Source organism: Dendrobates tinctorius, unplaced genomic scaffold, assembly GCF_039654945.1.
Source record: "Dendrobates tinctorius isolate UK_male_01 unplaced genomic scaffold, ASM3965494v1 ptg000021l, whole genome shotgun sequence".
In the NCBI taxonomy this organism is placed as follows: Eukaryota; Metazoa; Chordata; class Amphibia; order Anura; family Dendrobatidae; genus Dendrobates; species Dendrobates tinctorius.
In genome coordinates, this window is record NW_027361689.1 from 43,213,493 (window position 1) to 43,230,401 (window position 16,909).

The 16,909-nt window shown below is 45.0% G+C and overlaps 2 protein-coding genes across 8 annotated transcripts in view; one reads left to right on the plus strand and one right to left on the minus strand.

Annotated features, from left to right (window-relative positions):
- Positions 1-16,909, minus strand: part of LOC141083853 (protein FAM228B-like) — a 725,331-nt gene that overhangs the window by 681,004 nt on the left and 27,418 nt on the right. For both annotated transcript variants that reach the window (XM_073568323.1, XM_073568321.1), the window contains exon 2: positions 3,386-3,475. In XM_073568323.1, the coding sequence (XP_073424424.1) occupies positions 3,386-3,472 (87 nt within the window). In that variant the 5' untranslated portion in view covers positions 3,473-3,475. The remainder of the gene's footprint in view (positions 1-3,385; positions 3,476-16,909) is intronic.
- Positions 11,331-16,271, plus strand: LOC141083850 (uncharacterized). Of its 6 annotated transcripts, XM_073568314.1 has the most exons (4): positions 11,334-12,407; positions 12,480-12,561; positions 12,640-13,464; positions 13,584-16,270. In XM_073568314.1, the coding sequence occupies exons 3-4, from the start codon at positions 13,100-13,102 to the stop codon at positions 14,575-14,577; spliced, it is 1,359 nt and encodes a 452-aa protein (XP_073424415.1). In that variant the 5' UTR covers positions 11,334-12,407; positions 12,480-12,561; positions 12,640-13,099; the 3' UTR covers positions 14,578-16,270. The 6 variants fall into 6 exon arrangements, with proteins under 6 accessions (XP_073424416.1, XP_073424415.1, XP_073424414.1 ...); XM_073568315.1 differs by having other exon boundaries at positions 11,331-13,214; positions 13,302-13,464; positions 13,584-16,271; XM_073568313.1 differs by having other exon boundaries at positions 11,334-12,561.

A 16,909-nucleotide genomic window follows, 5' to 3' on the forward strand; every position in this document is an offset into this window, starting at 1 on the left:
GGTAACGTCCCTGTGCATTTACAATAAGCTCTGGAGGCAGATTCTTAGGGAGATCTAGGTTATAGCTATTGGGTTAATATATGGTTTACATTTTTTATTTTGATCGGACCTTTATGGACAGAATTATTTTTATTTTTATTTACATTAGAACTTGGAAAATGTGGGTGAACAAAACTTTTATCATTTTCATTTTTTTAAAACAATTTTTCCAACGTTTTTATTAGTGCCAATGTAGAATTTGAACCTGCGATTGTTTTCTTGCTTGTACTGTTTTGAGGTATACTTTAATATTACAATATTATATTGCTATTGGATATTTGATGTCCATTTAATGACATGTCTTCACCTCTCCCCAAAGACTTCTCCTGACGAAGAAGTGCGAAACGCGCGTTGGGTTGAGAGAGACACATGGCCTATAGTCATCTTATTTCTTACATATAGCTTTCTATTCTTCTCACTTGGTTGGATACTAACAAGATTACATTATACCATGCTATGTCAACACCTTCCGTGAGTTATTTTATTTAAGGTATTTAGCTTATATATTAGGCTACTTTCACACATCAGGTTTTCGGCGTCAGGCGCGATCCGGCAAATGTTTTGTAAAACCTGATGTGCCGGATCCGGTTTTCTGCCGGATCCGTCTTGTTCTTGACAGACAAAACCGGATCCGTCTCATCCGGTTCATCCGTTTTTCTATCCGTTTTTCGACGGATTACGCCGGATCCGGTTTTTAAAATTGACCCTTGTGGCCTTCCGAACGGGATTGGCTACTGGAAAACTATATATAGAGTGTTCCTACAGCCCTTCTTTGACAGGTTGTCGAGGAGAAAGTGCAGGTTGGAGAGAAGAGCAAGTTACTGGCGAAGATGGATGTTGTGATTGGAAATATTTTGAAGAATTTGGCGGATTTTATAGCGGAGGCGAATCGTTTGAGGGTGATCCTGCGTCCTCCAGATCCACTCAGGGCCCGCATCTCTTTATTGAACTCCTTCTTGAAACGATCCCTCACAGACCGCCACCGCTTCACAATTCTCTCCCCTGAAACAAGAAAGGACAAAGTGGTTAGTATACAACATCAGTGTTTCCCAAACTCCAGTCCTCATGGTCCCCAGGGGTCATGTTTTCAGGATTTCCAAAGTAAATAGAAATCCTGAACACATGATCCGTGGGGACCACGAGGACTGGAGTTCGGGAAACACTGGTTTAAATCAAGCAACCGGTACTGTATATACTTACGCTCTTTAATCTGGGCCCGAGCTTCGAGGTCCTCCCAGCGGTCCACAAGGAGCGAACAGATTTCCTCCCAGGGTCGTCGGGTAACGATAAGGTCAGCGTGGCGGCGGTCAGCCATATTCCAGAGCGGCTCCCTTTCTCTGACGAGATCGATGAGGCGGTCCACATCACTCCCTCCATCCTCACCGTCAGAGTCGGGAGCACGCTGTGAAGGCTGTTAAAGAAAAAGACAAAAATAACATAATTAGCCTCCACAAAAGAAATGAAATAAAAAGTGCAAAAAAAAAAAAAAAAAAAATATTTATACTTACACGCTGGTGACCGCCGCGTTGCTGTCGCCGACGACCCCGGGAGGCACTGTGAGGACCTCTTGGCCGAGCACCAGATTGGGAAGACTAGAGAAGAAAACAAAAAATGTTATGTCTTTGGATGTAGGCATTTGTTTGCTGTGTGTAGTCTGCAGAACATTGTTTTCTATGTGTTGTGTGTAGTGTGATGTTGTGTTTCTGCGTTTGATGAAAAAAACTTACCAATTGTGAGCCCACTCCAAGTGTCTGTCCACCCCTTCCTTCTTCTTCTGGGAGCTCCTCTTCATCTTGTGATTCCTGTTTTGAAATAAAAGGCAATGAATAGACATATATTACAGAGATGATGGATTTTGGAAATAAAAACTTACCGTCAAACGCTGACGATACGAGGGAGGGCTCCCAGAAGATGTGCTGTCTTCCTCATGGCCAGACTCCATGGCTGTGGGTGGTGTTTCTGCTGCTGCCATTGCTGCTGCTGCTGCATCTATTGGGCGGCTGTTGAATAAAGAGAAACAAAGGGCCAATGAATATCTTGATATTCCATAGCCCTAGTTTGGAGGAATGGGGGATTTGATAATTACCGTCTCTCATCTGCTGCTGGACTCCCCTCCCGTTGTTCAGCATGCTGCTCCATTTGGGGTGGTGCTGATGGTGCTGCTGCAGATGTCTGCTGCCTTCTCCTGCTCCTGGTTCTTGGCTTGGGTGTCATGTTGGGTGTGGCTGAGGGTCCCACTGTCTTGCTTTTATATATGTCTTGTGGGCAGAGCTACTGAGCATGCTCAGACCAAAAAAAACGGATCCGGCCGCCGGATCTGGCTGTCGCCGGATCAGGCGCATTGCGGCGCTCATAGGCTTTCATTGTATGAAAAAGCCGGACACGCCGGATCCGGCGTGTCCGGCTTTTTCGCCGGAGACAAAAAACGTTACAGTAGCCGTTTTTTCCAGACGCCGGATCGCGTCACATTGCCGGATCCGGCGAAAATCGGATGAAACGCATGGCCATCCGGCTCGATCCGGCTCTAATGCAAGTCAATGGGGGGGAAACCGGATCCGGCATTGCATTTCGCCGGATGCGGTTTTTGTCAAAAGCGCCGGATCGCGCCTGACGGCGAAAACCTGATGTGTGAAAGAGGCCTTAGAAGATATAGTACACCTTATACCTTCTGGCTGTAACAATTACCTTATTTTTATGAGTAAGGGTCCCGTCACACACAGCGATCTCGCTAGCGAGATTGCTGATTTTGAGACACATCAGCAATCTCGCCAGCGAGATCGCTGTGTGTGACGGGGATCAGCGACCGGCCCCCCTGCCGGTTATCGCTGATCGTGCTCGAGCGACCTGGGCCTTTTTTCGATCGCTGGTCTCCCGCTGCCCAGCGCAAATCGCTGCGTGTGGCAGCGAGAGACCAGCGATCAGCGACGCTGGACGCTGGTTTCTAATGTAAACGTCGGGTATCCAGGAGCAGCACGACTCCTGGATACCCGTTGTTTACCTTGGAAACCGGCGTACACGCTGGTTTCCAAGGTAAACGTCGGGTATCCAGGAGTCGCGCGGCTCTTAGATACCCGATGTTTACATTAGAAACCAGCGTCGCTGGTCCTGATCGCTGGGGCTGTCTAACGATGTCCCAGCGATCCCATCATGTCGGATCGTTGGTGGGATCGCTGGGACATCGTTTAGTGTAATGGGGGATTTACCCTGTTATTTTAACAATTTATTTTAGGCGACTAAAAGATTTATGTCTTTATAGGGGACATTGTTTCATTGCACTTTCAGAGACTACAAACATGGGGGGTGCGGGAGAAGAAGAACCCACTCATGACATACAGCCCCGGCTCACCTTCGCCTGCTCGGGGCTGGGGAGCAGTTCCTTGGGCAGCGGTGCACTGTGTATGACCATTCTGTCCTTTATTGTCGGGTGCAGCATCCCCTAGTGGTCAAAAAAAGACGAACTTGATTCACATGTAAGGTCGCAACATTTTGTACAAATACGTGTAACATATTGTGACTTTTTTAGGATGTTAAACTTTCCAAAATGCCTTGATATTCCCCCTCCTAACCCAACCCTCCTCATGTCCCTATTAGGGCTGTAAAGTGGCAACGTAGATCTCTTATAACCAATCCCTAAAAAAAATTATTAATTATTAATAAAGAGCTGAAAAACTTTTGTATTATGATGGGTCGCAAGGTTGAATTTCAGAAGAGGTGAAGACACATGGTGTCCCAACAATCCCAGAGCTGCAGATCGGACCAGTGCATTCAGCTGGGATTACTGGGCTAGGAAGGGGTTACCTATGACTCTTTGACCCATGTGCAAATTTTGCATCACACAGATGCGATTTCAGAAATGGACAATCATCGTGGACCCATTAAACCCTTTCCGTCTCTATGATGCAGATGACATCTGTCTTGGATAATATCCGGGTATGTCGAGCGATCTGCTGTTTAACTCCTGAAATGCTGTTGTCAAGCACGACAATGGCATTTATGTTGTATTCAGGGGCCCGCTGCCAGCCCGAGTCGCCATGTCAGCGGGGGGCTCCTCTGAAGGTCCTCATCGCCTCCATCTTGGTGCTCCTGTGCAGCCCAGTATTGTGCAAGCAATGAAATGATTGTGTCCATAAATAATAATAATCTTTATTTTTATATAGAGCAGCGCTTTACAGTTTGCACACATTATCATCACTGTCCCCGATGGGGCTCACAATCGAAATTCCCTATCAGTATGTTTTTGGAATGTGGGAGGAAACCGGAGTACCCGGAGTAAACCCACGCAAACACGGGGAGAACATACAAACTCCTTGTAGAAGTTGTTCTTGGTGGGATCCCTCCCCCGCAACATGATCCCGGGCCGCCAAGTGTTCTATGGGGACTAAGAAAGTGTTAGAGAAATAAAATGGTTTTACAAATATTTAAAACAAATAACTAATAAGGGTGTGTGCACACACGCTGCGGATCCGCAGCAGTTTTTGCTGTGGTGTACAGTACCATTATTCCCTATGGGAATAAAAAACCGCAGTGCAGATGGTGCGAATTTTTCAGCGCGGTTTTCCTGCGGTTTTGAAACCGCAGAAATAATTGACATGTCAATTCTTTCTGCGGATTCCGCAGCGGTTTCCTATCTCCACCATTGTGGAGATGGTGAAACCGCAGGGCCAAACCGCAGGATAATCCGCAGATAAACTGCAGGTCTTTTGACCTGCGGATTTACCTGCGGATTTTACAAAATCCGCGCAGCCAAATCCGCACCCCATTCCGCAGCGTGTGCACGTAGCCTAATAATTATAATTATTATTAAAAATCAGGATATATAAATTACTATTGCGCTCAGAGACTGTAATTGTATGGGGTTAACACCTAGAGGACTTTCATAGAAAAGAATGGCTCCAACCAGTATGCATCTTTACAATATGCCACCGAAAAGCACAAAGCCAGATAAGAATAGAATATGTCAGACTCACATCAAAAGAATAATACAATTAGAACACCAGCGTGCTGACTTTGAATAAAATAAGATAATTACCAGGGCGTGGCTTGGATCTCACACAGGGAGGACGTGCCTTACAGCAGCTCCCGCTTCCAGCCACAAAATTAGCCTATTTTGACCCGGACGAAAGCGGCAAAATCAATCTTAGAGCGTCCCGGGCTTGGAGAAGAAGGTGAGGGGCGGTGGAGAGAAGAGAGGGGCTGCTGCTCCCCGCCGGGACACCGGAGCGCAGAGCGGCCTCGTGGAGGGTGCTGCGGCGCCGGAGAGAGACGGGCGCCATCTTTACATCCCCCTGCGGATAAGGCCTGGAGACCGGATCACAGGAGGCCCTCGACAGAGGCGTGAGACCGCGGAATAAGGAGCGGTCTCTCCCGTTGGAGCAGAAGGCGGTGAGAGACGGCCGTGGCGCGGGGAGCCCCCGGTAAGCTGTCTGTGGGGCCTGCGGGGGATACTACTGCTACTGGCAGTGGAAGGGAGCGTTGGCTCTGTGTCCGAGGGGCCGGGTTGTTGACGGCCCCCTGTCTCGCTGAGAAGATTACCTGGGACTGGGTCGCTCTTGAACCGGGGGATATCGCTCTCCCCTCATAGGAGTGCTGCTGTCTGCAGAGCTGTGAGCCACCGGTGAGGAGGACATTGTGTCATTTCTGAAGCGCCGCGGGTGGGAGTTGGCGTTACCCTGTCCCTACCGGCTCCAGCAGATCCCCACGGATGTTTCCATATATTAACCCCTCACCCTCCAAGCTGCATGGGGTTATTTACATATAGAAAAATGCACTACTAGACTTTTCTTGACGCACGAGTGGTAAATTAAGGGCACGCTTCAATCAAGCAAAATGGTCAAAACTAACAAAGAGCGTGCAAAACCGTTGGCTGCAGAGGCGTATCGAAGCAAACAGGGTGAAACGGATACATTTTTGAAAAATAAATCTGCATCGATTAGGCCTAATGCTAAAAGGCTCCCTACAGAGGTTGTGGAAGAGGAGCATGTCGAGGACTCAGACTCCAGTGATGATGCTTCAGGCAGCGATGTTACTCAATCGGACTCTGGGAAACTTTCTAGATCGGTTTTTAAAAAATTATTAGCACAAGCTATAAAACCGTTAGTTAATGAGATATCTGGTATGAGAGCGGATTTGCTACATATTGGTAATAGAGTGGAGTCCTTGGAGTCATCTCAGTCCTCTATCATTAGCCACTCCAATGCCATGAGAGAGCATCTGGACTATCACAGAACACAGCTTAACAACTCTTTTCTGGCCCTGGAGAACCAGGAAAATCGGAGCTGCAGGAAGAATATACGGATAAAAGGCTTGCCTGAAAGTGTTTCTACAGAAATATTAGAAAAATCTACGAAGGAGATCTTCGCCCTCTTAATCCCATAAGAAAAATGCGACCGAATTGTAATAGAAAGGGTGCATAGATCACTTAGACCAAAGCCGAAGCCAACGGAACCCCCGAGGGATGTGATTTGCGGCTTATTGAGCTATTTGGATACCAATGCTATTTTGTCTGCCTCAAGAGACATTAAATATCTTTCTTATGAGGGATCTGCTATTCATCTTTATCAGGACGTTGCGCCGTTGACCCTTGCAAAAAGAAGAGTTCTAAGGCCCCTCCTGGAGGTGTTACGCTCACGTAAAATTTTATATAAATGGCAGTTTCCGTTTGGTATATCTATACATGGAGACGGCAGGCAAATAATGGTTCGGACCCCTGAAGATTTAGCCAAAATATGGGATACTTTTGACATTGCCCCTATAGATATTCCTTCCTGGCTACCTCTGGACATGGATTACCGCACGCCTCCCCCTGTCCACGCTTATACTGGAGGGCAGGGTGACTGGGTCACAGGAAAGAAACGCTCGACTCGTAAAAGAGGGAAATCTGGAATGGAGAAGGAGATACCCCCCTGAGCTTTCTTGTGTTTCTTTCGGCTGCATTTTACCACTACTGGAGCCGGACTCCTTGGTCCACTCGGACATGTTCTAACTCACTTTAGCTTGCCAAGTTTAACACTTGCTTATGTGTTGTTGATATCATTCAATTGCCGTACAAGTTAACATGTGCCACTCGTGTGTCGGAAATGTTATTTCCTGTTCTGTTATGGGAGGTATGTTTGACCCCCTACCTCTGCTACAGACAGGTAGTTGGTTTTTGTTATATTTCTCTTGTTTTATCTTAGTAATTTTTAGGTTTTTTGCTCTTTTTTTCATTTCTTCGTATTTTTTTAATTTCGGTGGTTTGATGACAGAGGCATCTTTATTATTACTTCCCTTACCAAACTATGGGTGATAAGGTGAACTTCGCCACTATGACAGTGGCCTCGTATAATGTAAAGGGCTTACGATCCCCGAGTAAGAGAAGCCAAGTAATGAATCTTTTGCATTCAAAGAAGTCTAGTATAGTTTTCCTGCAGGAGACACATTTTAAAAAAGGGAGAGTCCCAGATAGGTCTAGATCTCGCTACCCGACCTGGTATCACAGTACGGGCGGTTCGGCGTCCAGTGGAGTGAGCATTGCTATAAAAAAAAATGTCCCCTTTATTTTGAGTGATTGTTTATCAGATTCAGAAGGCAGGTACATTATAATTAAGGGTTTTTTGGCCAACACTAAGATTACCCTGTGTAATTTATATGCCCCAAATAAGAATCAGATAGGTTGGCTGTGCAAAACAATGAACACTATAGAACTTTTTACTGAGGGTCTGTTGCTGGTGGGAGGGGATTTTAATGTATCTTTGAACCCAGCCTTAGATACTTCGTCGGGCAGGTCGGCTCTTTCTCAAAGGGCACTGAGAAAATTACACCTTTCATTACAAAAATTACATCTGATAGACCCTTGGAGAACACTTTTTCCTTCGGGCAGAGATTATACTTTTTATTCCCATCCGAATAATAGCTATCATAGAATTGATTACCTATTGATACAAACAGCTAATCTCCCATTAGTTAAAAAGGCAAATATAGATATCATCTCTATCTCAGACCACGCTCCCATTTTTCTTGACATAGAGATAAAAACTCTACCACGGCCGGCTGGGTCATGGTCACTAAATGAGACTTTGCTGGACTCTGATTCCCACATTGCAAAACTGACAAACACTCTCGACTTCTTTTTTCAAACTAATTTACACTCAAGCCCGCCCTTGCCTATGGTATGGGAGTCACATAAAGCAGTAATGAGAGGGGAATTTATAGCCCTAGGCTCCTATTTGAAAAAAGAAAGAACAAAAAAGGTTGTGTCTATTCTACATCAAATTAGTTCCTTCGAGAGACTACATAAGGCCTCTTTCACACTTCAGTTTTTTGCCATCAGTCACAATCCGCCAAAATTTGAAATTGGCGGATCCGCTTTTTCTTGTTGCGGATCCGCCAATTTCCCCATTGGGATACATTAGTGGCGGATTTTGACGGATGGTCGTCCGTTGCGTCCGATATTCGGCGGATCCGCAAAATTCTTTGCGGATTCTGTCTGAGGGGGACGGAGAATGTAACGTTTTTTTTCGCCGTCAAAATGGCGGATGACGGCGGATCCGCCGTCATCAGCCATGCGGTAGAATGGGGCCCTATGGGCGGCGGATCCGCCGAGATCCGCCATTTTGCGGAATCCGCCGGCAGGATCCGCAAAATCGCACTGCGCATGCCCAGAAAAAAAGATACTTTTCCAGACAGTCCCAAAACTATATAAGATGGGCTAATTGGGCCCAGACATGCAGTAGCAGCCAGACAGCAAGCCAGCCAGACCACCACCAAGCCTGCAAGACAGCCACCAAGCCTGCAAGACAGCCACCAAGCCTGCCAGACCACCCAGCCTGCCAGACACCCACCGAGCCTGCAGCCACAGCTATCAAGAGGCCTGCCAGTACCAGCTTTACCAAGTGTGAGTATACCTATGACATTTCTGTGTATGGCCTGCAAGTGTGTAGCGTGTGTGTGTGTGTGTGTGTGTGGTCTGTGAGTGTTGCATGTCTGTTTTTTTTTTTTTATATTTTTTTTTTTCTGTTGCTTGTGTACTGCATTTTATTTTCATACAACTGTAATTATATTGTATTTTTTATGCTGTGATTGCTGCGATTGAGTGGTGTATGGTATGTGGTGTAATTGGGCCCAGACAATCCGGCACCAGCAACACTGAATACTCCAAGCAAGATATCCGACTCCAGCCTGCCTGACAGAAGATTCAACTAGAGCTATAAAACCTGTCTGCCCATCTGCAAGTCTACCACCTGCAAGACCCCTGGAGCGTGTGTGTGTATGTGTGTGGCCTGTGTGTGCATTTTTTTTTTTTTTTTTTTTCGTTCCATTTTTTTTTTTTTTTTTCTGTTGCATGTGTACTGCTTTTTATTTTCATACAACTGTAATTATATTGTATTTTTTATGCTGTGATTGCTGCGATTGAGTGGTGTATTGTATGTGGTGTAATTGGGCCCAGACAATCCGGCACCAGCAACACTGAATACTCCAAGCAAGATATCCGACTCCAGCCTGCCTGACAGAAGATTCAACTAGAGCTATAAAACCTGTCTACCACCTGCAAGACCCCTGGAGCGTGTGTGTGTATGTGTGTGGCCTGTGTGTGCATTTTTTTTTTTTTTTTTTTCGTTCCATTTTTTTTTTTTTTTTTCTGTTGCATGTGTACTGCTTTTTATTTTCATACAACTGTAATTATATTGTATTTTTTATGCTGTGATTGCTGCGATTGAGTGGTGTATTGTATGTGGTGTAATTGGGCCCAGACAATCCGGCACCAGCAACACTGAATACTCCAAGCAAGATATCCGACTCCAGCCTGCCTGACAGAAGATTCAACTAGAGCTATAAAACCTGTCTACCACCTGCAAGACCCCTGGAGCGTGTGTGTGTATGTGTGTGGCCTGTGTGTGCATTTTTTTTTTTTTTTTTTTCGTTCTATTTTTTTTTTTTTTTTTCTGTTGCATGTGTACTGCTTTTTATTTTCATACAACTGTAATTATATTGTATTTTTTATGCTGTGATTGCTGCGATTGAGTGGTGTATTGTATGTGGTGTAATTGGGCCCAGACAATCCGGCACCAGCAACATTGAATACTCCAAGCAAGATATCAGACTCCAGCCTGCCTGACAGAAGATTCAACTAGAGCTATAAAACCTGTCTGCACAGCTGCAAGTCTACCACCTGCAAGACCCCTGGAGCGTGTGTGTGTGTGTTGCATTTTTTTTTTTTTTTTTCTGTTGCATGTGTACTGCATGTTATTTTCATACAACTTTAATATTGTATTTCTTGCTGTGATTGTGTGGTGTAAAGGCTGGTTTCATATTTGCACTTTATAGCGCAGGGATAACCTGCACACGTCCACCACTAATCCCCGTCCCATCTGGTCATCACTGCCTACTAGCACACATGGACGCTTGCGATCTGCACACCCTATCTTTAGTATGGGGTGCGCAGATTGCAAGCGTTCATGTGCGCTAGTAGGTGGGGATTAGTGGCGGACGTGTGCAGGAAATAGCTGCGCTATAAAGTGCAAATGTGAAACCGGCCTAAATGGTATTGTATGTGGTGTTATTGGGCACAGACATCTACATCAAACACCAGCCTGACTGTATCAGTCAGGCTGGTGTTTTAATGTAGATGTCTGTGCCCAATAACACCACATACAATACCATTTAGGCCGGTTTCACATTTGCACTTTATAGCGCAGCTATTTCCTGCACACGTCCGCCACTAATCCCCGCCTACTAGCGCACATGAATGCTTGCGATCTGCGCACCCTATCTTTATCATAGGGTGCGTAGATGGTGCGCTGGCAGGATTTTACCATGTGCTGCGCACTTTTGAAGGTGTGCCCTTGCGCGCCAAACGCAGCATGTTGCATTTTGGCGCGCACGGCACACCTTCAAAAGTGCGCAGCACACTGTAAAATCCTGCCAGCGCACCATCTGTGCACCCTATGATAAAGATAGGGTGCGCAGATCGCAAGCATTCATGTGCAGTAGTAGGTGGGGATTTGTGGCGGACGTGTGCAGGCCATCGCTGCGCTATAAAGTGCAAATGTGAAACCGGCCTAAATGGTATTGTATGTGGTTTGTGCCCAGACATCTGGCAACAGCCACACTGAAGAAACCGAACCAGACATCAAACACCAGCCTGACTGATAGAATTTCAAACTCCGCTGCAAATCTTCCACCTGCAAGACACCTGGAGTGTGTAGCCTGGCTGTGTGTTATGCGTGTTTGCGTTTTTTTATTTTTCATGTATTGTGGTATTTAAAATAAAGAGCAGAGTAGCTCCTATTTTTTGGAAAAAAAAAAAAAAAATAAATTGTTTTGAAAAAATCTACTTTGTATCATTTTAAAAAAGGTAAAATTAAGTTACCATAAAGGTAATTGAAGTGTTCTGGTATACAAGTGTGGTTAAAAGTGAGATTGCAACATACCATGAAAAAATGGGTATACACAACTGAGTTTCAGGGAATTCAAAACCATGCAAACACAGTGGGTATACACAGAAATTAAACACCTTCAATCACTGGTTACATACTCTGTTGAGAGTTTCAGGGAATGCAAACACTGGTATACACACCAATTACACACTACACGCCTTCAATCACTGGTTACACGGTGAGACCTTTAATCACTGGTTACACTCTCGGTGAGAGTTTCAGGGAATGCAAACTGGTATACACAGCAATTACACACCTTCAATTACTGGTTACACTCAGTTACAAAACACAAAGAAAGTAGGTTTACACAAAATATTAGACACCTTCAATCACTGGTTACACTCTGAGATAAGGGAATGTAGACATGCAAACACTTAAAATTGCGTATAATTAGTTTCAGGGAATTACACATACAAAATGTGGTTTTTTTTTTTTTTTTGTTTTTTTTTTAAAACTTTCATATCATTTTCTTTCAGTTCACACAATGAAGCGCCACCATACCGGCAGACACGGCCAGCCCAACCGTAGCAGAGATTCAGACCGCAGCAGGGATCAACGCAGCAGACATGACCGGTCAGACCGCAGCAGAAACAACCCTGACCGCAGCAGAGAGGAACAGCCACACCGCGGCGTACAGGCAACCATTAGTTTCCCTGTAAGTATAAAGACCTGAAAGCTTATTATGATCCTTTGTATAGTAGCTTAACAAGTCTCTTTATACTTGCAGATCACTTCAAGCACTACCAGCAGGGTAGCAGCAGAGAGAGCCAGCCAGGCTGCAGCAGAGAGGCCCAGCCAGACCGCAACAGAGACTGCCAGCCAGGCTGCAGCAGAGAGGCCCAGCCAGACCGCAACAGAGACTGCCAGCCAGGCTGCAGCAGAGAGGCCCAGCCAGACCGCAACAGAGACTGCCAGCCAGGCCGAAGCAGATACTGCCAGCCAAACATTTTCCCTGTAAGTATAAAAGCCTGAAAGCTTATTATGATACTTTGTATAGTAGCTTAACAAGTGTGTTTATACTTGCAGATCAGTTCAGGAAGCAACACAGCTGCCCCAAGCCGTAATGTCTTCTCCTGAAAGCTCCCCCTCACATCATCAGCGAGCTGAGGTAAAAAAAATTTTGTTTATTTTTTATTTAAAATAATTTTTTTGTGGTTAAAAACACTATCCTATTATGTTTTAACAGGAAGCTGATTCAGAGGAGCTTCCAGGAGGAGACGTGCAGGGTGGAGAGACACACGGAGGGGGTGCGCAGATTGTAAGTTTAGCACATACACAGATACATAATGCTACACCCAACACAAACATTCATCACAGTGCACACCATAATTGCATCCATCCAAACATTTTTTTTTTTTTTTCCCACAGTCTTCAGAATCCGGTGCCCGCACTAGAGTGACTCCCAGGACATCCCAGGGTCGTCAAGGTGATGCCTCTGGTGGTCGGCAAACGGTAAGTAACCCTATTTTGATAATTGTTTAAATGAACATCATGTGTTTGAATATAATGTAATTTTTTGCTTTTTGTTTTGTTTTTTATCTTCACAGGTTTCACAGCGTGCTCCCCGCAGACATCAGGAGGAGGGTGTCATTATTGATAGTGATGACCTCATCCATGAGGTGGAAATCCGGGAGCCGCTGTGGAACATGGCAAACCGTCTTCATGCCGACCAACCAACCACACGACGGCTCTGGGATGAAGTCTGTTCTTCAGTTATTGACAACTGGGAGGAACTCAATGCGAGGGCCAGGGATTTTGTGCGTAAGTATTACAACTTCAGTAACTTTATATTTCCAGCATGTGAAGTGTTGAATACTAAACCTTTTTTTTTTTTTTTTTGCTTCACAGGTGACAGGGTTATCACACGGTGGCGGTCGCTCCGGGATCGCTTCAAGAGGGACTACAACAAAGAGATTCAGACCCCGAGTGGATCGTCGGGAGGACGCCGGGGACCCCAGTACAAAAACTACCAAGCCCTGGCGTTCCTGCGATCTACAATGGCGTGCAGAAGGTAAATATTCCCCAAACAATTCCTGTAGTAGAAATGTTTAACCAATTTTTTTTTCAGCAGACTTAAATTAAATATCAATATTTTTAATATACATTTTTTTCTTCTTTTTTTTTTTTTAGCACCATCTGCAGCACTCGGGAGTCTGCATCACAGTTGCGTCCCTCTGGAGTGATCCCTAGTGAGACCGCCCCCGGTGACCACATCGAGGTATCCGACCCCTCTGTACCTACCCTCTTGTCTGATCCCTCTATCCCCTCCACCAGCACTGGAGCAGCAGGGCAGACTTCATCACATGAAGCTGCTGGTGACGACTTGTTCCCTGTTCCCCACCCCTCAGACACTGCCGCAACATCTCGACCAACTTTTGGTTCTGGCCGGCAGCGTCTGAGGAGTCAGGAAAGGATGACCTTGTCTGACTGTTTGAGTCTAAACTCAACTGTTCAACACGGTTTCCACACTTATGGACAACGGTTATCTTCTGGGTTGACCATGATCAATCAAAGTATCATGGAACTCAGAAGATACATGGAACAGATGAGTTTAGAATCAAACCAGACACCGAGACATACCTTTTTTCATTCTGTTGTCCGGCAAATGGAAGGTTTAAGTACTCACCAGCAGATGCGTGTGATGCAAGCCTGTCAGAATGCTCTAGTGGAAGTGCTTGCTGAAGCATCTCTTCCTCCCCCTGTCTATCCTTCCACAGTCCATCCTCCCCCTGTCTATCCTTCCACAGTCCATCCTCCCCCTGTCTATCCTTCCACAGTCCATCCTCCCCCCGTCCATCCTTCCACCACCATCAATCACACAGCCGTCCCTCCTCCTACCACTCCCTCTCCTTTCTCTAGTTCCCCATTCCATTCTTCCCAGTACCTACCTTCCCCATTGCATTATACCCCAATGCCCTCGCCATACCCACCCCCACATACACCTTCAATGTACCCACAAACCTCGTCTGTCCATCCACTCCCGTCCCAACCACATGTGTTAAACCCCCCTTCCACTTCTGGTCCTCACCAACTCCCTCCCCAGTCCCCTACCCCCCTCGATGTGGTCAACCCTGTTAACCCCCCCTCCAATACTATCTCCACCCAACAGTATCATAGTTTGTAATTTTTCTGTTGTAATATACCAAAAAAAAATTAAAAAAGTAATATACCAAAAAAAATTAAAAAAGGTAATATTATACCAAAAAAAAGTTACCAAAAAGGTAATACCAAAAAAAGTTACAAAAAAAGTTAAGAAAAAAAATTAAAAAAAAAAATACAGTTAATACAAATTGTCAGAAATAAACTGTTTTTTTTCAAAAAACTTTATTGTGATGTTTATTTTTTGCTTCTTTATTCAAATTACACCAGTGGTGTAAAAGGTAAACACAACACTTGTTAACACAACACACAACCCTGGGTAATATTTCACAGTACACCGGTGGTGTACAAGGTACAAAAAAACACTTGGTAGCACAACATTTGATAACCAACACTTGTGAACATTTCAAAGTGTAAAACGCTTGGTACACAACACTTGGTAACTTTACGCTTGGTACACAACACTTGGATAACTTTACGCTTGGTACCCAACAATTGTTAACACTGCAAAGTGTAAAATTAACCAAATCACATGGTAAAACACAATGCTTGTGCAAAGCAAACACTTGGTAAAATTTCAGATAAAAAAAAAAAAAAAAAAATTACTCACAATTGGTAAGAAGAAAATTATATCATGTGATATTGCCAGTCCACTTGTCCCTCTGGTGTAACAAAATAATCTGCAAAGGTATCCCTAATTCTTGCCACTGAACCAGTACTCCGAAAAGTTTGCTGCTCATAATCCCACAAGGTGGTTTCATACACATTGTCATCGATGGAAACTGGTTCCTTTGAAAGGACAAAATTGTGCAGGATTACACAGGCCTTTACCACCTCATCCACAGTCTCTGTTTTCATTTTCATGGCCGTTAACAGGACTCTCCATTTTGCAGTTAAAATTCCAAACGCGCACTCCACCACTCTGCGCGCTCTGGTTAACCGATAGTTATAGATTCTTTTCTGGTGTGTTAATCCACGACTACCATATGGCTTCAGTAGGTGTTTTGAAAGTTGAAAAGCATCGTCGCCAACGCACACAAAAGGCATTGGTGGGCCTGTTGTTCCAGGGAGTGGTCTTGGAGGTGGGAAGTTAAAATTGTCTCCATACAAGCGACGGCCCATGGTGGAACTCTTGAATACCTGTGAGTCGTTAGAACGACCGTATGCACCAATGTCCACGGCAATGAATTTGCAGTTTGCATCCGAAATGGCCATTAGCACAATGGAAAAGTATTTTTTATAGTTGTAAAACTGTGAACCAGATCCCATGGGTTTCACAATCCTGATATGCTTGCCATCCACGGCACCGATGCAGTTTGGAAACTGGCAGATATCTTGAAACTTCTCTGCAATCTCCAGCCACCTCTCCTGTGTTGGCTCTGGGATGTATTCCTCCTGTAGAGAATCCCATAATGCCCGGCAGGTCTGTTGTACAATTCCAGCAATAGTGGAAATCCCAATCCGGAACTGGAAATGGAGGGAGGTGAAGGATTCTCCAGTTGCCAGGAATCTTAAAAAAAGGGAAAAAAAGTAAAATTAATACAAACTACAAGCCATAACATAACAATAAAAGCCTGCAGAATCTGAAACATTTTAAAAGGTAGATAACTTACCGAAGGGTCACCATCAAACGCTCCGCCGGTGATATAGAAAACCGCATGTAGGTGTCCCTTCTCCGGATTTGTTCTCCAACACGATCCACCAATATCTCAAAGAATTCCATCCGCATGCGCACGTAGTTGAAGAACTTGTCCGGATTCTCCCTCAATTCCAGGTACAGTGTGGAAAAAACGCCACGGGTGAACCTCTGCGCATTAATGGGATGAATCCACTGGCGCCGTCTCCTCATACGCAGGATTCGCAGTCTTCTTTTCTCCCTCTCGATAGCAATAATTGCCAACCGATTCAAGTGAAGATCCAATTCCACACAGAAGCTGTCAATACTCGCAATAACTCCTTCCAGACTCGCACTAACTCCTTCCATCGCTGCCACTAGCTCTAAAACCTTTCAAAGAAATTGTATCACAACACCCTAGATATATTTCTCCCTAGTTTCCAGCATCCAATCACATTTGAGAGCATTTTCCAAGAGCGAATCATATTTGGGAGCATCCCATTTTGGAGGAGTGGAAAAACGGATCCGCAAAAAAACGGATCCAACGGATGACAAAAACGGATGCAAACTGATGGAACGGATCCGTTTTGTCGAGGATCCGCAGTAAATCGGTATGGCGGATCCTCAACAAAACGGATCCGTTCCATCAGTTTGCATCCGTTTTGTTTCCATTTTTGCGGATCCGCCATTTTCAAATTTTTGGCGGATTTTGACTGATGGCAAAAAACTGAAGTGTGAAAGA

What these genes read in the sequence shown, in the direction of transcription:
- LOC141083850 (XM_073568310.1), top strand. Translation starts at nt 13,100, where the DNA reads ATGGCAAACCGTCTTCATGCCGACCAACCAACCACACGACGGCTCTGG. An exon ending in TCTACAATGGCGTGCAGAAG is followed by an intron (nt 13,465 to 13,583) that starts GTAAATATTCCC and finishes TTTTTTTTTTAG; the next exon opens with CACCATCTGCAGCACTCGGG.